We start from the raw sequence: 20,141 nt of genomic DNA, 5'->3' as shown, positions 1-20,141 counted from the left end.
CCAAAAGACCCCTTGCATGTGACGTCACACGCTCAAAAAGCGCCCTCATTTGGGGTCAAGAAGCGCCCTCACTGGGGTCAAACAAAATTATGCTAATCAGAATAAGGTTACCACCCAAAGTACCTTGTCATATGTACATAAGCCGGTATCCCGCTTACTTGTGCTTACCAGAAAGGTGGTAAAGGATAACTCTCTGCTTAATAAGCAGCTCTATGAAACTGATCATATGACGACACAGCCCCTTTAAAGGAACTCTATGTCTGTACTTCAAGGTGATTCATTAAACCTGGCAGTCATCAACAGGTCATGGATGACTAGGTATAACACTACAGGCTTGAAATTATATGTTATAATATCCCCTGCTTTTTCTATCTGCTTTCATTTCTATCGATTTTCACTTGACTTATTGTGTTACACCAGTTTACCCGTTTGTGTGTGCTGTTACAGAGTACCTCGAATATTAAGACTCTGCCGATGTCGAAACGTCAATAAACGTTTGAATTTATACCAGTGGTCCATTTCGTTCGTAAACAGAGCCAAACTGCATGGCTCTGTCTGCTTTAATACTGCCGAATACTGCGATTACGGTCACCATTCTCCGCTTGCAGGCAAGCGCTGCATTTCTGCACTAGCTGTCAATGCCTAGTAACATGAAGTACGCACGTACACAAGCCAAAATTCCCTGCTTACTCGTGAAGTATGCTTGACGTAAGCGTGGAACTCCTTGCTTCCATAAGCGCCGATTCTTTGCTCAAGATAAGCAGAGCCATAAACTTGGGCCCCGTATATCTGTTTAAGTTGGTTGTGCTGTTACAATAGCCTTCATCAGAAAGGAAGGCCAATTCAAGCTAATTTTGGTCCGTTTTAGTATTTTATTTCTCTTTCTTACGCACAATTTAAAACAGTTTTGGGTGGACTTCTTTTCTTCTTCTTTTCTTGATTTTGAGGATTTTTTGTCGGAGTAATAAAAAGGGGTTCTTCAAAATGGCGGACCGTATTAGTTCACGAAGTAAAATGACTTTGATACTGTCCACTGAGCCTTGATCTTAAATGTCACAGAGACAGAACAAAGTCAAATGGCCATTCAACTTATTGCATTGCCCAAACACAAACAGTTCAAAAACCTGGCATCATTCCTGAAGCTTTTACATCAGCGGCGATGGCCCCACATTAGAACACGAAAAACTTTGTTGATCCGCTCGCCCTTGGTTGACTTCCAGATATTTTTTTTTTTATTATTAGAGCAGGAGGACTCAGTCAATCCATGGAGGAATCTAATTTTGTTTCCTCCATGGTCGATCCAAGTTGTCGCGTTGCCGCATGTTTGAGTCAGGCTCTATGTCTGACTCGCCACACAACTCTATCATGCATACAGCTGATTAGCTCCTCCTTGTTGACTACTCCTGCATCCTCGATCAGGGTCTTGAGCATGGTCTTGGTGGGTCTTCCGGGGCCACGCCTGCCGTGAGTGGGCTCCCACACAATGACTTTATTGGCTGGTAGCTCTGGGTGCCGAAGGCAGTCTCCACCACTAAAATTGGTGTAACTACAACATTTACCTTGTACAATAAGTGTGACCTTGTATATACTTTGGGTATTCTGGCAGGTAACATACTACACTGATAATATGGGAAAATTGACATTTTGTGTGATAATTTCCACATAAATCCAAGAGTTATGAAAGTAAAAGCTTGATGCCCCTTTTCAACATATCAAAAGTTGATATGAATTGAACAGTGCAATCTCCATGAAATATAAGATTTGATGTCTTCTTTCATTGAGCTGTGTTCAAATCGTGTCTGCAGGAAGTCCGGACTCTGTGGCTCTTTTGTAAACATGTGATGTCACAGGTCACATCGTCAATAGAGGAACCTACAAGTGCCATCCTGGGAATGTCCATCAGGTAGGTTAAAAACAAAAAAATACAAAGCGTCCCTTTAACTTTACCGGCGGTGTCACGTACATAATAATTGTTGCCATTATAATAATGTAATCGATTGCATGCCATTATTCGAGTAATTGCAGTGAATTGTTGAGTGCTCGTGTAACTCTACGGGTTTGAGCGTGTTGTTCAATGCACATGGTGTCCTTGTAAATGATTGCACTATCTGTAAACGAGCTGTAGTCTTGATTCAAAACGTAAATCACATCACGATCTTTTACTTCACCCTATTTGAGCGTTAATACCAACAAATTGTTAGAAAATAGACTTGCCAAACCAAAAGATGGTATAAATGCAACAGTACTAATCGCCTGATATTTTTCAATTGTTTTAAACTGTTTTGTTACCTTCTGTAGATCAAGTTTTATGCCATGATATGAATCCCTACTCACTGCTTTTGAAGCTGTATTTTTTTAATAAGAAGAAACTATAAATAAACAGTAAACGTGCGGGTACAACCAAATCACATGGTTGTACCCGCAAGTTTACTATATATTTATAGTTTCTTCTTATTTCTCCACACCATGCAAAGCTAGCTTCAAACAATACTTATGTGTGTTTTTGAATAAAAGGTCAACATTAGGTCAACAGAGCAGTGTTTTTACATGCTAAATTAATTTTCGTCTCACTGAAATTATTATTTATAAATATATCAATTCAGAATAAGAGCTAATCAAACTCTGGCATATCTCTCCCAATAAAACCTGTGAACATTTCATTTAGAAGGTTGGTAGCGTTTTTGAGATATCGTCAACAATCTTGAGCGGTTCAGTCCACGCAGGAAAAATAATCCGTAATCCACAATCTTAGAAACGTTCTCAGGTTCAATTTTATGGATGAAAACTGATACATGTTTTCCCATAACCACATACTTCAAAGGGCAATGAGTCTCAACATGTTTTACACTTTCGAAAGCTGCCTACTTCTATTCAAAAAAGTTTTTCGTTGCCACTAGTTTTTTAGGGTGATTACAAAACGTACACCTTCCCTTTAACTTTGGTGCAGCAGCCATAAGCCATATCAGTAGCCGTAGCCGATTTACACGCGGTCTTATTACACACAAGTATATATTCCACGCTGACAGATGCGAGAAATCTGTTTTAATACACTGATCTAATGTCGATTTGCGCAAATCGAAAATATAAAATGAATATTCATTTCACACTCGGACAATAATGAACCATGCCCTGCACGCGACGTCGTTTTGAATTCATTGGTAATCTTTTGTTGTGTGTTGTGGCCATAGAGCATTCGACTCAAGCTCTGGTGTTTCAGATCACCTGTGTACGTACGGTTGGAGTCCCGGTCGTGACACTTGTGTCATTGAGCAAGATATGTTGCCCATTTTCCTTGTTTTTCAAAGACCAGTCTTCTCACTTGGTGTATGCCATCATACGTACAAAATAACAAACCTGTGAGAATTTTGGCTCAACCTGTCATCAACCTTGCAAGAGAATAATGATAAAAGAAAACACTCATGTTCCCCAAAATGTGTGTGCTTTTATTTGCCTATAAAAAAGGCTTCAAGTGGGAAGTCTTTTACTATTTGAGTCGGAAATTATTACATCTTTCTAAAAAACTACAGGGAGCCATTTCTCACAATGTTTTATACTATCAACAGCGCTCCATTGATCTTTACCAATACAACTAAGTTTTAATGCTGGCAAATATTTTGAGTAATTACCAATAGTGTCGACTGCCTTTATTAAAATGGGGGGAGGGTTAAGGGAAGGTACACATTTGGTAAATACTCAAAACAAATATTAACTTAAAAACTGACTTGGTAACGAGCATTGGAGAACTGTTGATAGTATAAAACATTGTGGGAAACGACTCCCTCTGAAGTAACGTAGTTTTTGAGAAAGAAGTAATTTTTCACTAAAATAATAAAAGACTTCCTATCTGAAAGCACACAAATTCATCAAACAGGAGTGTTTTTCTTACATCGTTTTCTCCCAACTCCGATGACCAATTGAGCCCAACTTTTCACAGGTTTGTTATTTTATGCATATGATGGGATACACCAAGTGAGAAGACTGGTCGTTGACAATTACCAAAGGTGTACCTTCCCTTTATTGTGTTGCACAGGGAGATAACAATTAATGAGGTAATAAATTCAACACCTGTCATAAAAGGCGAGCACTGACACGGACTGATAAGCACACACAAAGAAAATTTAAAATTCAGGTTATTTTTCACTGAATTGAGACGGTATGCAAATTTGGATGGACACGGGTCGCAATTTCTTGGTCGCAACTGTCGTTGTGCTTGTCATTTGTTTTTTTGGGGGGTTTTTTTCTTTCTAAATGGATTAGAAAAAGGGAGTCCTTAAAAAAACATTCGATAAATGTTATCGTAATATTATAAATATATAAATAATGAATAGGGTAGATGGCCTTAGCTTTCGATCCAATCCGGACCTTCTTCAGAGGCATAAAACAAGTACAAACAAATACATATCCATTTATAGAAAAAGAGAGGGGGAAAGGGATTAAGGGAAGGATCCAGAAAGAAGCGGGAAAATAACAGCCAATCAAAGTTTCTATTTCAGAGACAATATTGGTGGCTATGAACCAATAGGAGTGAAGTGGCGAGGACAAAGGATGTTTAGAATGAAAGGATGGGTTACTGGACCATAAAAGTGGTAAATGTATTGTTCGACAACAATGCAGGGAGACATGAAAGGGTAGGATTAGAGAGCAAGTTGCACCATGATGCAACTAACAATGGTCAATTAATAAGAATAGCAAGATCAAAGGTATGATGATTTGAAAAATAGGTATGAGGGACCTGTGGAAAAAAGGGGGGGGGGGTTACTTACATCAGATAGTTACAGTGATGAATTTATAAAAACAACTTTAAACAAGATTAATTTATACTTTATGTACAGAATATACCACATATAAGTTCTTAGGCCGAAGTGAAGTGGAGGGTAATGAGAAGTTATTTAACACCAGTGTTTATGTTAAGTCCAAAGGGTTTGACTGTCTTGAGTTGGTGAATCCAGTGTGATTCTCTACTCTTGCGGTGTGTGTCATCACCATTGCAAGCTTCAATCACCAGAAGTTCAACATCACTGACACTATGATTGGGGCTGTTGAAGTGGATAGAGACTGGGTACGGTTTCTTAGTCTTTATGGAAGAGACATGATTCGCAAAGCGAAGACTAAGTTTGGTCTTAGTCTCTCCCACATATTGTAGCCCACATCTCTTACATGATATGACATAGACTACATTAGATGTGCTACATTCAGAGTCGGTCTTGATGTTGTATGAAGAGCCAGTGGTATGACTCTTCACCTTAAATGAGGGCTTAATGTGCAGACACGTTCTGCATTTGGAACGGGTACATTTATGACAGCCCAGTATATCTGTCGGGGGTTGTGTTTGTGTTTATAAATATATAAATAATATGTGAAATTCCATAGATAAAGGGCAGACCAACCCTTTAGCAAACAATGTAATCAAACCAATCATAATTTTGTTTAAATCATTATACTTAAAGTGCACTGGACACCTTTGTAAATTATAAGAGACCAGTGTTCTCACATAGTGTATCCTTTCATATGCATAAAATAACAAAACTGTGAACATATTGGCTCAATTGGTCATCAAAGTTGCCAGAGAATAATGAGGGAAGGAAGTCTTCTAATATTTGAGTGAGAAATTACCTCTTTCTCAAAAACTACGTTACTTCAGAGGGAGCCGTTTCTCACAAGGTTTTATTCTATCAACAGCTCTGCATGCTTAATACCAAGTATAATATGTTGTGCTAGTAATTGTTTTGAGTAATTACCAATAATGTCCAGTGCATTTAAACAACTCCTTTAATACTATCTGATCGTGGCACAAACAAATCGATTAAATTGGAATCAATAATTTCTCTAAATCCCTCGGCAGCCATCTTTTTGTTTGCCAAATCTATCAATCATACGTTTTTAAATTAACAGAATAAACAGATTTTAGTAGCAACGAAAACGTTCGTTGGACAAGCGGAAACTTCAAATCAAACATGGGTAAGTAGTTATGGCCAATTAGTTCCTTTATGGTGAGTGATGTACGGTCGGTCAGTTCTTGCTAAGTAGTAGTGTTTTTCAATCAAAATTGATGAGTACGAAACACAATTTCAAAGGACTTCAATTTTTAACGATTTCCCCACTGCGCAATAAATGAATATAATGAGTATTGCGTGGGGAGAGTGTTTTAAATGTAAAGTATTTATTGGGGTTTTGGAACTTTTTCATTGTTTTAATCCGTGGTAAATGAAGACATTATTATCAAACTAACCTTTAAAGATTTAGTAGTTGTGGGGTTTTGGGGTTTTTGTTGTCAATCGGAATAGATGTTGAGTGCAAATCACAATTTCAAAGGACTTCAACATTGATGATTTCACCACTGCGCAATAAATGACGCGTGGGGGAGAGTAGGCCTACGTTAAATTTAAAGTATACCTTTGTTTTTTGGAACTGTTCGATTATTTTCATCCTTTGTAAATGAAGCTAATCTACACAAATTCAGTTTCAAAAAGTAGAGTTTTTGAGACATCGCAATATAAAGGATGTAATGTCCATCACGCATGAAGAATAATCCGTAATTGGACACACAATTTGAGAAACGTTTCCAGATTTGAAATTGTGTTAAATCCCTCTCTCCCTCTCTAAATCGTTTCCAAGTTTTGTACAGCACATTAACAACAGCATTGCTTATTACCAAACAAAATGGTATGGTCATTACATTTTGGAGTAATTGTCAATGATTCTAACCCTATAATAATTATAGCTCATTACAGGTAGCCGATACATTTTGCATTCTCTTCTGGCGGTTTATGTTTGTTATGTTGCCTTTGCTTATTGTCTATGGCTATTACAGCGCCTTATTTGAACAATATCCTTAGAATGGTTTTTTTTTTTCAGTTTTTAATATCATTGATCGTATCTGTACTCTTTGATATTACTATATAAATGATTCTGTATTATCTTAATGTGAGTGTACTGGGGAAAAAATTGCTTCATTGAATTTAAACTATTTCTGTAACTTCCCTCAATTCATAAAAGTTTGTTTACATTATTTTTGGTATCTAAACTTAAAAAAAAACACTTGTCATAGATTATGTACAGCCTAATAACTGGAATTTTGACAGCTGCGATCAAACCAGTTATAATTATAGAGAAATACTCTAATACCCTGAAAGCTTTTCCCCTCATTTATTTGGTGAGCAAATAAAGTCTGTTTCGAGTCTGGCAGCAAGTAAGTGGTTTTCTGATGTCACACAGGGCGTCACAGCACTGGATTCTCACTTGGTGTATACCAACATTTCCATAAAAAACAAACCTGTGAATATTTGTACTCAATTGGTCAACGAAGTTGCAAGAGAGTAAGAAAAAACACCCTTGTTGCACAATGTGTGTTCATAATAAAAGGCTTCAGGCCTGAATTCTTTTAATATTTGAGTGAGAAATTACCTCTTTCTAAAAAGCTACGTAACTTCAGAGGGAGCCGTTTCTCACAATGTTTATACTATCAACAGCTCTCCGTTGCTCGTTACCAAGTAAGTTTTTATGCTAACAATTATTTTGAGTAACAACCAATAGTGTGCACAGTGCCTTTAAAGTCTGTTTATTTGAGATATACAACATGAGTTGTTTTTTTAAGGAAACGGATGTCAATCGAGCCTAAAGGTCTACTTTCATTTCACTTCTAAATTTGTGTGCTTTAAAGGTGGATTGTGCAAAATATTTGTTGTAGCTTCATAGATACAATATTTCAAAACTTATAATATTTTGTACCTCTTAATGGCACTTGCCACTGTTGGTTAACTCAAAATAATGTATAGCATGACAACTTACTTGGTAGCGAGCAATGATGAGCTGGATTTATTTTATTTTAAGAAAAAGGCAATTTTCACTCAAATATCCAGGCCTGATGAAGCCTTTTATTATACATCTAAAGAGTCAGTTCAGGTAAATAGTTGACATAGTTGCTCACGGTCAAAAAATGAATTTTTTTTATACTTTGTTGGTGGAAGGGCCTTGGGGTGCAAGTAAACAAAATTGCATTTTCAATTCTATATATAGCCCGTTGCCATGGTTACGGCTCATTTTGTTTTTTGGCCATTTTAGGCCGATTTTGGGGTCTGAAAAACTGGTTTTTAGCTCATATTTACAACTCCACCCAACCAAAATGCAACATTATTTCAAAAAACCTTTTATATCACTACAAAGTATCATCCTTGGCCTTCCTTGAGAAAAAAAATTATTGCTTTAAATAACACCCTTGTGCTATTTTTGCATCATGCATTACAGTATGTTTTTAGAACTTGCAAAATCGACATTTTTACCCTATTTTTTGACCCCAAAATGTCAACTTGCCAGGGGTCTCAGAAAATTTTCCTTTCGGCTGTGATTAGGGCCAACAGTGGTCTTTCCATATCTGGTGTCAAAAACTTGGGCAATTGTATCCTGTTGTGACAGTACTGCCTCAAAACTAGACTTTTTTCCCCAAAACATGAAAAATGCCTTTTTAAGGGTCTTTTCACATAATATCGAAATACGTGTCCACGGTAAAAAAAAGGAATATTTTTCTTATACTTTGTGGATGGTAGGTTGGTAGGGACTTGGGGTCCAAATAAATAACATTTACATTTCAAATCATAATATAACACGTTGCCATGGTAACAGTACATTAACACATGTGTTTAGGCCACTTTAGGCCGATCTTGGGGTATGAAAAACTGTTTTTTTAGTTAATATTTACAAATCCACCCCACCAAAAAACAAAAATATTTCATAAAACCTTTTACATCACTACAAAGTATCATCCTTGGCTTTACTTGAGACAAAAAAATATTGCTAACAATTTCACCCTTGTGCTATTTTTAGAACGTGCATTAGAGTATGTTTTTAGAACTTGCAAAATCAACATTTTTACCAGATTTGTTGCCCTCAAAATTTCATTTTTTTCAGGGGTCTCAGAATATTTTCCTTTCGGTTTTGATCAGGGCCAAAATTTGTCTTTTTTATTTCTGGTAAGAAAAACTTGGCAAGTGTATCCTGATGTTAACAGTACTGTCTCAAAAATAGACTTTTTTCCTCAAACAGAAAAAATGCATTTTGAATTATTTTTTCTTCATACTGAATTTCTAACATTAAAAAGTAATAATTCTATCAATCTTGCAGCTTTTCCTTAGCACTAGTGGATTACCCAACATTTATCAGGAACTGTTGATGACCTTAATTTTAGAATTTGCCCGGCCCAGCCCCAATCATATTTCTTGACATTGCATAAAACAATGTTTTGTGAATAGCGCCTCTTCTTTTGAAAGTGTTCCCATTCGGTTGTTATTGGTGTTTTCATTTCTTCTGGGTAGAAACACTGTGTTTATTGTATCCTGTTGTGACTGATCATGCCTTAAGTATAGTAATTTTTTCAAAAACAATGCATGCTTGTTAAAAATCTGGCACTGTTTCCATGCCCTTTGAGTACTGAATACAAAGTTTTTATTTAAACATAATGGTATCCAACCAAACCATAACCAATGCTTTGCCACTGAAAGTTCTTGATTTGGCTATACTTTACCTATTATACAGGTATGATTCCCATTGCAAGTAGAGTGCGATGAGCATTCTTTACAAGTTGTCTTTAATACAGGGCCTACTCTCCTTGGTCCCTGCCTGCTACCAAATGTAAAACTTTTCTTAGAGACAGAGATCATAAACAATGTAGTTTCTGTGCTTGCGGCAGATGGTTTGGAGCATCCAATCATGTCCAACACAAACGTGGAAAATTAAAAAGCCCGCTTAAAAGTGTTGGAAAAGTTTGCCAAGATCTTATTAAAAACAATGATACTAACGATTTGCAAGATGAGCGTAAGAGATTATTTAAAAGGAACACGTTGCCTGGGATCGGTTAAGTTGGTCTTTGAAATGCGTTTGTAACGGTTTGTTTTAAAATGCATGGTTTTTGAGTGATACTTGTGTGGATCATTATATTCTACTTTTAAAATATCTTTCTAATCATAATGCATTTTTTAATAAACATTTACAAACGCTTTTCAAATACCAACTCGACCGATCCAAGGCAACGTGTTCCTTTAATGAAACAACATTGAAAGAAGTTGTAAAAACTTGCACCTGCTGAACATAAATAAGTAAGATGCATTTGCAGTAACAAAAGTCTATTCAGGCTAGTTTGATTATTATTTCCATTCACTATCTTACTAATTCATAATTATTATATATGTCTCTGAGAACGATCAACAAAAAACATTGTCAAACATTACCTGCTGAATTGTTTATCACGTTAAATAAACCAACTCTTTCATTGTTTGCAACAGTACAATTGAAAGGAACCCCACCATAGATGGGGGAACTGCTTACAGAAGGCCAAAGCAGGTGAATGGCCATTTATACTTTGGATACAGTGCTTGCTCACTTTTAGAGCCTCTTTGTTCTGATTGGGATGAAAATGTTTAGTTTGGTAGCGGGCAGGGGACCAAGAAGACTATTATAAGGCCATGTAAAGACAAGAACAGTAAAGATTGCTCATCGCACTACTTCTCTTCTTGCAATGTGTACCATACCTGTACAACTAGGTAAAGTAGTTATGACAAAATAAGATCTCAGTGGCTTAAAGAGCATGGAAACAGTGCCATATATTTTTAACAAGCATGCTCGTTTTTTTGTTTTTTATCAATTCAAACTAAGGGATAACTTCAAAATGCATTTTTATTGTTTTTGGAAAAATTACCATTTTTGAGGCAGAAGTGTCACAACAGGATACAATAAACCAAAGTGTTTCTCCCCAGTAGTCATGCAAACCATAATAATAGCCCAATCAAAACAAAAAGGGAAATATTCTGAGAACCAATAAAACATTAAAGACAGTACAAACTTTCTTGATGTGCAAGGGGAATTAAAAAATGTGATTTTCAAAAAAGAGGCGCTGTTCACAAAACTGTTATTTTATTTTATGCAATGTCAAGAAATATGATTGGGCCAGAGCCGGGGTGGGGCAAATTATAAGATTTAGGTCATCAACAAGTCCTGATCAATGTTTGGTAATGCACTAAACCTACAAAGTGCTTATAAAAAGCTGCCAGATTGATGGAATTATTGCTTACTTCTTCATGTTATAAATTCAAAATGAAGCAAATATTTCAAAATGCATTTCTCTATGTTTTCGGGGAAAAGGGTCTATTTTTGAGACAGTTCTGTTACATCAGGATACAATTGCCCGAGTTTTTCTTACCAGAAATAAAATGACAAATTATGGCCCTGATCAAAACCGAAAGGAAAATATTCTGAGACCCCTGAAAAATGGAATTTTGAGGGCAAAAAATATGGTAAAAATGTTGATTTTGCAAGCTCTAAAAACATACTCTAATGCACGTTCTTAAAATAGAACAAGGGTGAAATTTATAGCAATATTTTTTTTGTCTCAAGTAAAGCCAAGGATGATACTTTGTAGTGATGTAAAAGGTTTTATGAAATATTTTTGTTTTTTGGTGGGGTGGAGTTGTAAATATTAGCTTAAAAAAACAGTTTTTCATACCCCCAAATCGGCCCAAAGTGGCCTAAACACAAATGAACAGTTACCATGGCAACGTGTTATATTATGATTTGAAATGTTAATGTTGTTTATTTGCACCCCAAGTCCCTACCATCCACAAAGTATAAGAAAAATATTCCTTTTCTTTTACCATGGACACGTATGTCGATATTATGTGAAAAGACCCTTAAAAAGGCATTTTTCATGTTTTGGGGAAAAAAGTCTAGTTTTGAGGCAGTACTGGCCCAACAGGATACAATTGCCCAAGTTTTTGACACCAGATATGGAAAGACCAATGTTGGCCCTAATCACAGACGAAAGGAAAATTTTCTGAGACCCCTGGCAAGTTGACATTTTGGGGTCAAAAAATAGGGTAAAAATGTCGATTTTGCAAGTTCTAAAAACATACTGTAATGCATGATGCAAAAATAGCACAAGGGTGATATTTAAAGCAATAATTTTTTTTCTCAAGGAAGGCCAAGGATGATACTTTGTAGTGATATAAAAGGTTTTTTGAAATAATATTGCGTTTTGGTGGGGTGGAGTTGTAAATATGAGCTAAAAACCAGTTTTTCAGACCCCAAAATCGGCCTAAAATGGCCAAAAAACAAAATGAGCCGTAACCATGGCAACGGGCTATATATAGAATTGAAAATGCAATTTTGTTTACTTGCACCCCAAGGCCCTTCCACCAACAAAGTATAAAAAAAATTCATTTTTTGACCGTGAGCAACTATGTCAACTATTTACCTGAACTGACTCTCTAAAGTATTTCATACTCGAGTGAAAAATTACCTCGTTTCTTGCCGTTTCTGACAAATGTTTTTTGTTTTTGTTTTACTACCAACAGCTCTCCATTGCTCGTTACCAAGTAAGTTTTTATGCTAACAATTGGTTTTAGTGCTATCTATAGTGTACACAGTGCCTTTAAGTTTCGTTTTGTATTATTTGTATCAAACAGGTGTCGTTCGTGTGGCGTTGCCGTTGTGTCTGTTTTTAGCACTGCTTCGCGGTAAGTTACATTTTCAAAGATAAAACAAAATTACTGAATGGGTTGAAAGGAGCACGGTGCTTTTTTTTAACCTAGCTAAAATGTCGGTGGACGGTTGGAAGTTACTTACCCTTTAAACAGTTAGTTTGATTAATTGATTGATTTTTTAAGTTCCAAATATCACAATAAATAATCATAAAACATACAAGAAAAAAGTTAGCAAAGGGTGATAAGAGGAGGGCACCAGGGGAAAGCCTAGGCTTGTACAGAGCCCCTTTAACATTATAAATTAGTTGGTTTTAGTTTAAAGCAATAACAATGTTGATTGATGAAATGAAAGGTATATTGCATACCAGCAAAAATAGCACAAAACAATGTTAGTTTGTAATTAAAAAGTTTTTAACAATTTGTTTACTAAGCAGCCATAAATACATATTGAGAGTTCTACATAATGCACTCAACATTTTTCTTTCTGTGTGAACTATTTTCATGTACATTGTGGCCATATTCGACGCAACAGCTGATTTCGGATGTTACAGCCAAAATTAAGGACAAATGTTTACTTATTAAAAGTTTTGGATGGTTTTCACTAGATTCTACTGACTCACACAACAGATTAAACCGAAATTGTCTCAGGTTTGGTATTTAATGTATGTGATTGATGATACAAAACATGAACACTGTTTTCGATATTCTGTCAGTTCCACCGATCATGCTTAAAACACGGTTCCTTCTGGACAGGCTTCGTTCCTTCTGGACAGGCTACCGTTGCGGCAGACTTACCAAGTAGATCCACTGACTCGGTAATGTGCGTATGCCTATATCTACTTGGACAATGGAAACTTACCTGGTAAGTCTGCTGCCAGCTAGCGTTCAAAAGTCTCCCATATGAAGGAGAGCCCGTACCGATTATTGCGTTACCAAAATTCGCTTCACATTCGCATTTGTATATAATTGAATATAGATATCAATGATGGATTGCACATGGCGTCATTGACCACCATCTTTGATGAAACGTTCACGCGTGCAAGGCTATCAGTTGGAAGATTCAGCTGCACCTTAAGCGAGTTAACACGTGAACGTGAACGTCAGGAAATGGTGCCGTTTCTAGGTGATGTCACCACTTTGGGCTTATTGCATGCTCACGTATGACGTCTGCACGTACGTATACCTGACATGAAAAATGGTTTACGTATGCTTAAAACGTGAAATTTTTAACAACACAGTTTTCTGCTTTTACGTTCACGTATTTGTTCGCGTAACGTGCAGCTAATCTGATAGCCTTTCACGCGTGCACAAATCATCAAAGATGGCGGCCATGCCAATGACGTCATGCGCAATCCATCTATACCTTTCTGCACATTGGTCAGGTTCCTTCGCAACAAACGCTACCAAGTGTTTTGCATGTGTCCATGCCGACTTCCCGTCTGGTGTCCCGAACATCTACAATAACGAGTACTGTAAGGATTACACCCTCCTCAGAACAGTGACCTATGCCGGGGAAGACTGTCCAAATGACGGCAGGGATTACGTCTGTGCTAAGGTCGATGGGTATTACACGTTCGATGTTCCTTCTGGTAAGTAACTACGTGAATAAGTAACTATAGGTCCCAATTCCTGTTTACCCGCCTCTGACATGTGCTAAGGACGATGGATATTGGACTTTCTATGTTCCTTCTGGTAAGTAACTACGTGAATAAGTAACTAGGTCCCAAATTCGGTTTACTTTACTGAAATGTGCTTAGATCGATGGATATTACACATTCGATGTTCTTTCTAGTAAGTATTTAACACGTGAATAAGTAACCAGTTTTCTAATAATTTTATTGCCAGAAAACCCCAGATAACTATTCCAGGGAAAACACACGCAGTCAGGGGGTGTACTGAAAACTTTGCCCCAATTTCATAGCACTGCTTAACAGTAAGCACGTTTTCGTGCTTACTGAGCAGAACAATTTGCTAAGGAAAACGTATTTCCATGTTACCAAAAAATGTAGGCGGCTAACTTGGTCTTTCACCATGGATTTGCGTTACATGTCATATGTGTCGTCATTCGTTTTCGTGCAGTCAGCACTGGAAGGATGCCTTTTCGTGTGCTTATATTACGTTTAGCAGCGCTATGAAATGGAAATCGCTCAGTAAGCACAAAACCGGCCGTAAAGCAACTCTTATAAATCGGGCTTATGTTCCTAGAGTTGGAAGGCAAGGAAATGTGCACAAACTTCTTCTTATAGCGCCCTCTTTATTCTCCTCCTCAAGCCCATGTTTATTCTCCCCCCCCCCCCCCCCTCTCAAAGGCACTATTGGTAGTTGCCAAACACCCTCGTCACACGAAGTTGTATGCTTTCAGATGGTTGATTTCGAGACCTCACCAAGTAAAGTTTTACGCTAATAATTATTTTGAGTAATTACCAATAGTGTCCACTGCCTTTATGAGTGTATACAGGCGATTCCGTTTTTAACAAGGTACATTTCCATGAATTCTGTCTTGATTGATCCCATTATTCACCTAATCTGCTATCATTTCCACCCCTATCCATACGAATCGACTCGTCCAGTTGGAATCAGCGTTGTGGATTCTATCATACGCCGTTGCGTGGTCCGTCCAGGAAGCTTTGAGAGTACAAACCAGGGAATTTGTGTCAACACACAAGCATTGGATGAATCCACGAACGATATCAACCTGATCGGAGCCTCCAGTGATGTTGGCGATATCACGAAATTCACTGGCCAGGTACGTGTTTAAAACCCATAGTGCGTTTCACTTCCTGTGTCCTATCTCATAAAACCTTGCTATAATCACATAAAAAGTCATGCTTAATAAAAACAAAGTACTCAGTCAAAATTCCATAACATTTACAATTTCAAAATTCATAAAACCTTGATAAGCACTGAACAATCTTGCTTAAAAGAAACTGGTTCACAGCTAAAATTCCATAACATTTACATTGTTGCAACGGTGCATCACTAATGTTTGCTAAGCTGTATTTTCTGCTTAGTAGCTTTATGAGGTTGAACCCAATTAGTAACTGTCTAATTAAGCGCATTACGCTGCGTATGAATTTAATTAAAGTCTCAAGTTCCACTGACTTCTTATTAAGAGAATACACTTGAGAAACATCATTTGTAGAGGCCAGGGCAAGGTCGTTTACCCGCTGGATTTTCTACAACATAGACTAGTCCACTGTCTAAAGGGAATTTCCACATTGACTTGTATGCAATGACGAATGGTCAGGTACAATCTTTAGACTACTGGGAGGCTTTGGGATTAATATCAGTTAGTTTATCCCTCGTTATATGACTAGTATATCGAATTAAGCACTGCCAATGTGAGACGTTTTGGACGCTTGGTGGCAGCAGACTAACCAGGTAAAATCCATTGTTCTTAGTAATGTGCGCGTGCTCAGAAATACGTAAACAATGGAAATGTACCTAGTAAGTCTGCTGCCACCTAGTGTTCCAAAGTCTCTCATTGTTAGATTGTTATCACGTCCCAAAATTGACTATTGCGCACTTCAGGGCCAAATTTAATAAAGCCTGTAAGCACAAAATTGTGCTAACCACATAATAGTATTGCTAAGCAGTACCAGGTTACCAGCCAAAAAATAATCTACACTTTCTTCAAAAGAGTGACGTCACAGAAATAGTTTAAACTAAGTTAACATTGTTGTGACTGGTGTCATACCCAATCTATGCTTAGCCAAGAAGTTTGTCAAGCAGTATTTTCTGGTCCAGATGTGAACAACAAACGTTAACTTATTTGCTTACATTGTAAATCTACCATGGCCAATTTGTACTCGGACGCCCCCCCCCCCAAAAAAAAAGGGGGGTGCAGAAGAAAAATAATATATTCACACATTTTTCATCTTGGCAGCTTTGCAAGGTTTCCCCTTCCTTCGCTATCCCATGTGTTGTGTAACGCATGTAAAAGAACCCAATGCACTTATCGAAAAGAGAAGGGGTTCACCCCGATGTTCCTGGCTGTGGCTGCTGAATGCGCCGTAGCACCTTGTAAACCGGTATAAGGTGCTTCATAATTGGGTCTCAAAACTCATCACTGCAATAACCTATCTTTCTGAAAGTTTGTATATACTCACAGCGTCTTTAGTAGCTTGTTTGGGAGAAACGTGCGCTACATAGAACTTCGATTTTATTATCATAGCACACTATTTTTTTTTCTTGCTAGATTTGTTACTGCAACGGTGACAACTGTAATTCAGCCACTACCATTGGACACCAGGCGTTTCTTGTTGCCTTTCTGATCGCAGTGCTTGCTACACTGGCCATCCGACACTTCTAAATGAGGATGGAAGCTGCTTGGACAAAGTTCTTTTGAGAAATTAGAAGCAGAGGATAATACTTAGTTGTAAAGTGTAAAGTTTCATGGGATTTTGGGCATTGCATGGTGAGGTATCTATGTATATTATTTGGTTTGCGGTAACACGTGTATATTATGTACTTGCAGGGTAAATTATGCTCTTTTGAGAATTTGCTGCTAAGGTAAAAAATTAACCAGAGTAGTGTGGAGATAGTTGTGACAATTTGCGAACACAAGACAGTTTGGGTCCAAACAAACCGAATGTATACGCACAAAGGGTACCGGACCAGACTGCACATTTGGTTTGTGCTGGATAGAAAAGGGCGTCCAGTAATCACGTGACCGTTCCACCAGTGCCGAATTTCATAAAGCCTGTAAGCGCAAAAAACTTGCTAAGCACAGAAAAGTATTACTGGTTACCAGCCAACACTGTTGTTACTGGCCCCCACTAAAATTTTACTAAGCAAATACATTTGTCAAGCATTGTTCTGCTTAAACAGCTTTATGAAATTGGACCCCTGTCGAATTTCTCTCAATACATAGCTCTGCACAATACCATCCAACAGAAAAAAAAACTAATCAAATGGGGGACTTTTTAGACGCTAGGTGGCAGCAGACTAACCAGGTAAATCCATTGATCCCGGTAATATTCGCATGCTCAGAACTAGGGCCCTTTTCGAAACCATGGCGGCTATTACTTTGGTTTCGGCTTCAGGCTCCGTTCTCTCGTCTGAAGCCTTGAGCACACACGAAAAGCACGCACACTTGAGCCAAATCTTGCAAACACTGGAGATTAAACTCTGGTAAGTCTACTGCCACCTATCACTCCAAAGTCTCCTAAAAACAACATCGGTGTTTGTAATTTCTTTGGAGATTTTTATTGCACGTGTTATTTCGGTTGCCACAGTAGAATAGTCAACTTTCATGTCCCGTCTCAAATGATTTTATTGAATCTAAACACACAACTTCCCCGGCAAAGCAGGCCTTCTGGTAAAAGCTATTACAAGCGAGCATACTAATCAACAAATTGAAAACCAATGTAATACAAGTTTTAGCTTCAAGTATTAAGACAATTTAAAATAACCTGGGTCTATTATTTTTTTATTAGATATCTACTATAGGCAGTTGAGTACAGTTCGTATACCTCGGTAGCCTACTTAACGCATATCATAGGATAAAAGGATATTAAAATTTGTGTATAGTTTTTCCACACTCCAGCAAGCTTTGAGCGATGGCTTATAAAGTCCTCAACCAAGACGTCACAAATCCCAGCAAAATCCAAGACGGCGCCCAAAGATAGTTGTAGAAAACTCTCTTCATTAAAACAACAAACTTCTGTTCTATGATGCTAAAATAAAAATTTGGTAAAAGATTGTGCACAAAAAGGCAATGTAGCTAATTATTGTGTCAAGTTTTCAACACTATAGTGGTTTTTAACTATTAAAACACCAGACGGGTTCAACAAAAAATGTTTCTTGTCTTAACCTCGTATGTGGTTTATTGCTCGAACCCGCCTGTATCCGGCAGCATCCTGGTTTCAAAAAGTTTATTACGACTACGATTTCCAGGGGTTGGTGGGGGTGGTACGGTATTGCTTGTACAACCCACCTAACGTATTGATCTTTGAAACCTGTGACGTCATAATGTTCACAAAAGAGCCACAGAGCCTGGACTTCCTGTAAGCGCGTTTTCTACACAGCCGATGAAAGAGCACATCAAACAATTATTATATTAATTTATTAAAGGAACATTACAGAATTGGTTAAAGAAAAACTCGTCTAAGATCACAGACTTTTAATACATAAACTTACACGGTTTAATGATGATGATAGTAGAAAACATCCTTTGAAATATTTCTGTCTGAAATGTCATATTTGATGTGAAAAAAAAGTAAAACAAATTTCCTATTTGGATTTTAAAGGAACACGTTGCCTTGGATCGGACGAGTTGGACTATAAAAAGCGTTTGTAACAGTTTGTTATAAAATGCATATGGTTGGAAAGATGTTTTAAAAGTAGAATACATTGATCCACACAAGTTTGCTTCAAAATTGCGTGGTTTTCCTTTTACTGTGCGAACTAACATGGTCGGCCATTTATGGGAGTCAGAAATTTTACTCCCATAAATGGCCGACCGTGTTAGTCGACAAGGTAAAAGAAAAAACCGTGCAATTTTGAGGCATGTTTGTGTGGATCATTGTGTTCTACTTTTACAACATCTTTCTATCCATATGCATTTTATAAAAAAACGGTTTCAAACGCTTTTCAAAAACCAACTCGACCGATCAAAGGCAACGTGTTTCTTTAGCACTCAGTGAGCGTTTTATTCATTATTTTGAATCATTGTTATGCTAAACGTGTAATCGGTTTTTCACTATTTTCTCATGATCAAGATGGTCGATCGATCTCAAACTTCTACAGGTTTGTCAGTTTTTGTCTATGGTGGAAAACAGTGCTTACACCGCAGCAACTGTTTTGTTAGCACACAAAAAAAAAAACATTTCTGCAATGTTCCTTTAAGGTTGCATTGTCTGATTTTAATAAACTTAAGAAAGAGGGCCACATTAATTACTCCATCATTAAATACGAACCTCTTTACCTTCCAAACAAATGACATTAAACAATGTAAGCCTACACAGGATTGGTAGGGTTAGAAATAGTTGTTTTATTTTACTCTGAAAGCTCAGGGTCCTTCTAAACATTATATGAAGTTTATACTAGAACCATGCTTTCTTTGAAATAATGATTCATTTTGAAGAAAACTATAACCGAGAAAATTATGAAAGCCTTTAAAAAAAGGCCATAGATGTTTTTGGTTGTTGCCCTAATAGATTTTGAGCACTGCATTGCAAAACTAAAGCACATTGTGCCCCCTGTTACATAGGCGGGATGCGCAGGCAGGACTGGAGAACATGGACGTCTCTAAATAGAATACATACGAAAGTGTGACGATGCAAGACAAACATGAACAAATGGGGGGTACCGACGATGATGACACCAAATGCGATTGTGCCACATCCCCCCCCAATCTATGCCACACCTTCTGTGATGCCCAGCCCTTAAGGAGCAGTACTGCCTTTTGAAGACCTGGACAGCAATTCTGGCCAAACATTTTAAAGAGTAGATGATGGACTCGAAAGAAGACGAACCTTCAACTCATTTAGCCATTTTATTAGCCAACTATGTTATTACCAAAGACATTACCTGAATAGGTATTGTATTTCTGTGGTTTGCACCGGCAAAAGGGTCATACCGCCCTCTGTTGACTGTTTAAGATGACAGCCCCATGGTTGTGTTCCTAGCCTGAACACCTGACGTCATACTTCGAGGGTCGGGAATAACGCC

At 37.5% G+C, this 20,141-nt stretch overlaps 2 protein-coding genes across 2 annotated transcripts in view; one reads left to right on the top strand and one right to left on the bottom strand.

Annotated features, from left to right (window-relative positions):
• LOC139951369 (tubulin-specific chaperone cofactor E-like protein) overlaps positions 1 to 20,141 on the bottom strand; it is a 118,217-nt gene that overhangs the window by 47,552 nt on the left and 50,524 nt on the right. The window lies entirely within an intron of this gene.
• LOC139951539 (uncharacterized) lies at positions 5,861 to 18,245 on the top strand. Its single transcript, XM_071950469.1, has 5 exons — positions 5,861 to 5,958; positions 12,450 to 12,500; positions 13,850 to 14,056; positions 15,038 to 15,213; positions 16,666 to 18,245. Exons 1-5 carry the CDS (start codon positions 5,955 to 5,957, stop codon positions 16,777 to 16,779), a joined length of 552 nt encoding a protein of 183 aa, XP_071806570.1. The 5' UTR covers positions 5,861 to 5,954; the 3' UTR covers positions 16,780 to 18,245.

The sequence above is a fragment of the Asterias amurensis genome, chromosome 19 (genome assembly GCF_032118995.1).
Source record: "Asterias amurensis chromosome 19, ASM3211899v1".
NCBI lineage: Eukaryota > Metazoa > Echinodermata > Asteroidea > Forcipulatida > Asteriidae > Asterias > Asterias amurensis.
Note: the sequence above shows the minus strand (reverse complement) of the source record. Positions and strands in the feature narration are given on the sequence as shown.

Bases quoted from the DNA above. Each gene is read 5' to 3' on its own strand.
- LOC139951539 (XM_071950469.1), top strand. The intron at 14,057-15,037 runs GTAAGTAACTAC...CGACTCGTCCAG, and splicing joins CACGTTCGATGTTCCTTCTG to TTGGAATCAGCGTTGTGGAT. The intron at 15,214-16,665 runs GTACGTGTTTAA...TTTTCTTGCTAG, and splicing joins TCACGAAATTCACTGGCCAG to ATTTGTTACTGCAACGGTGA.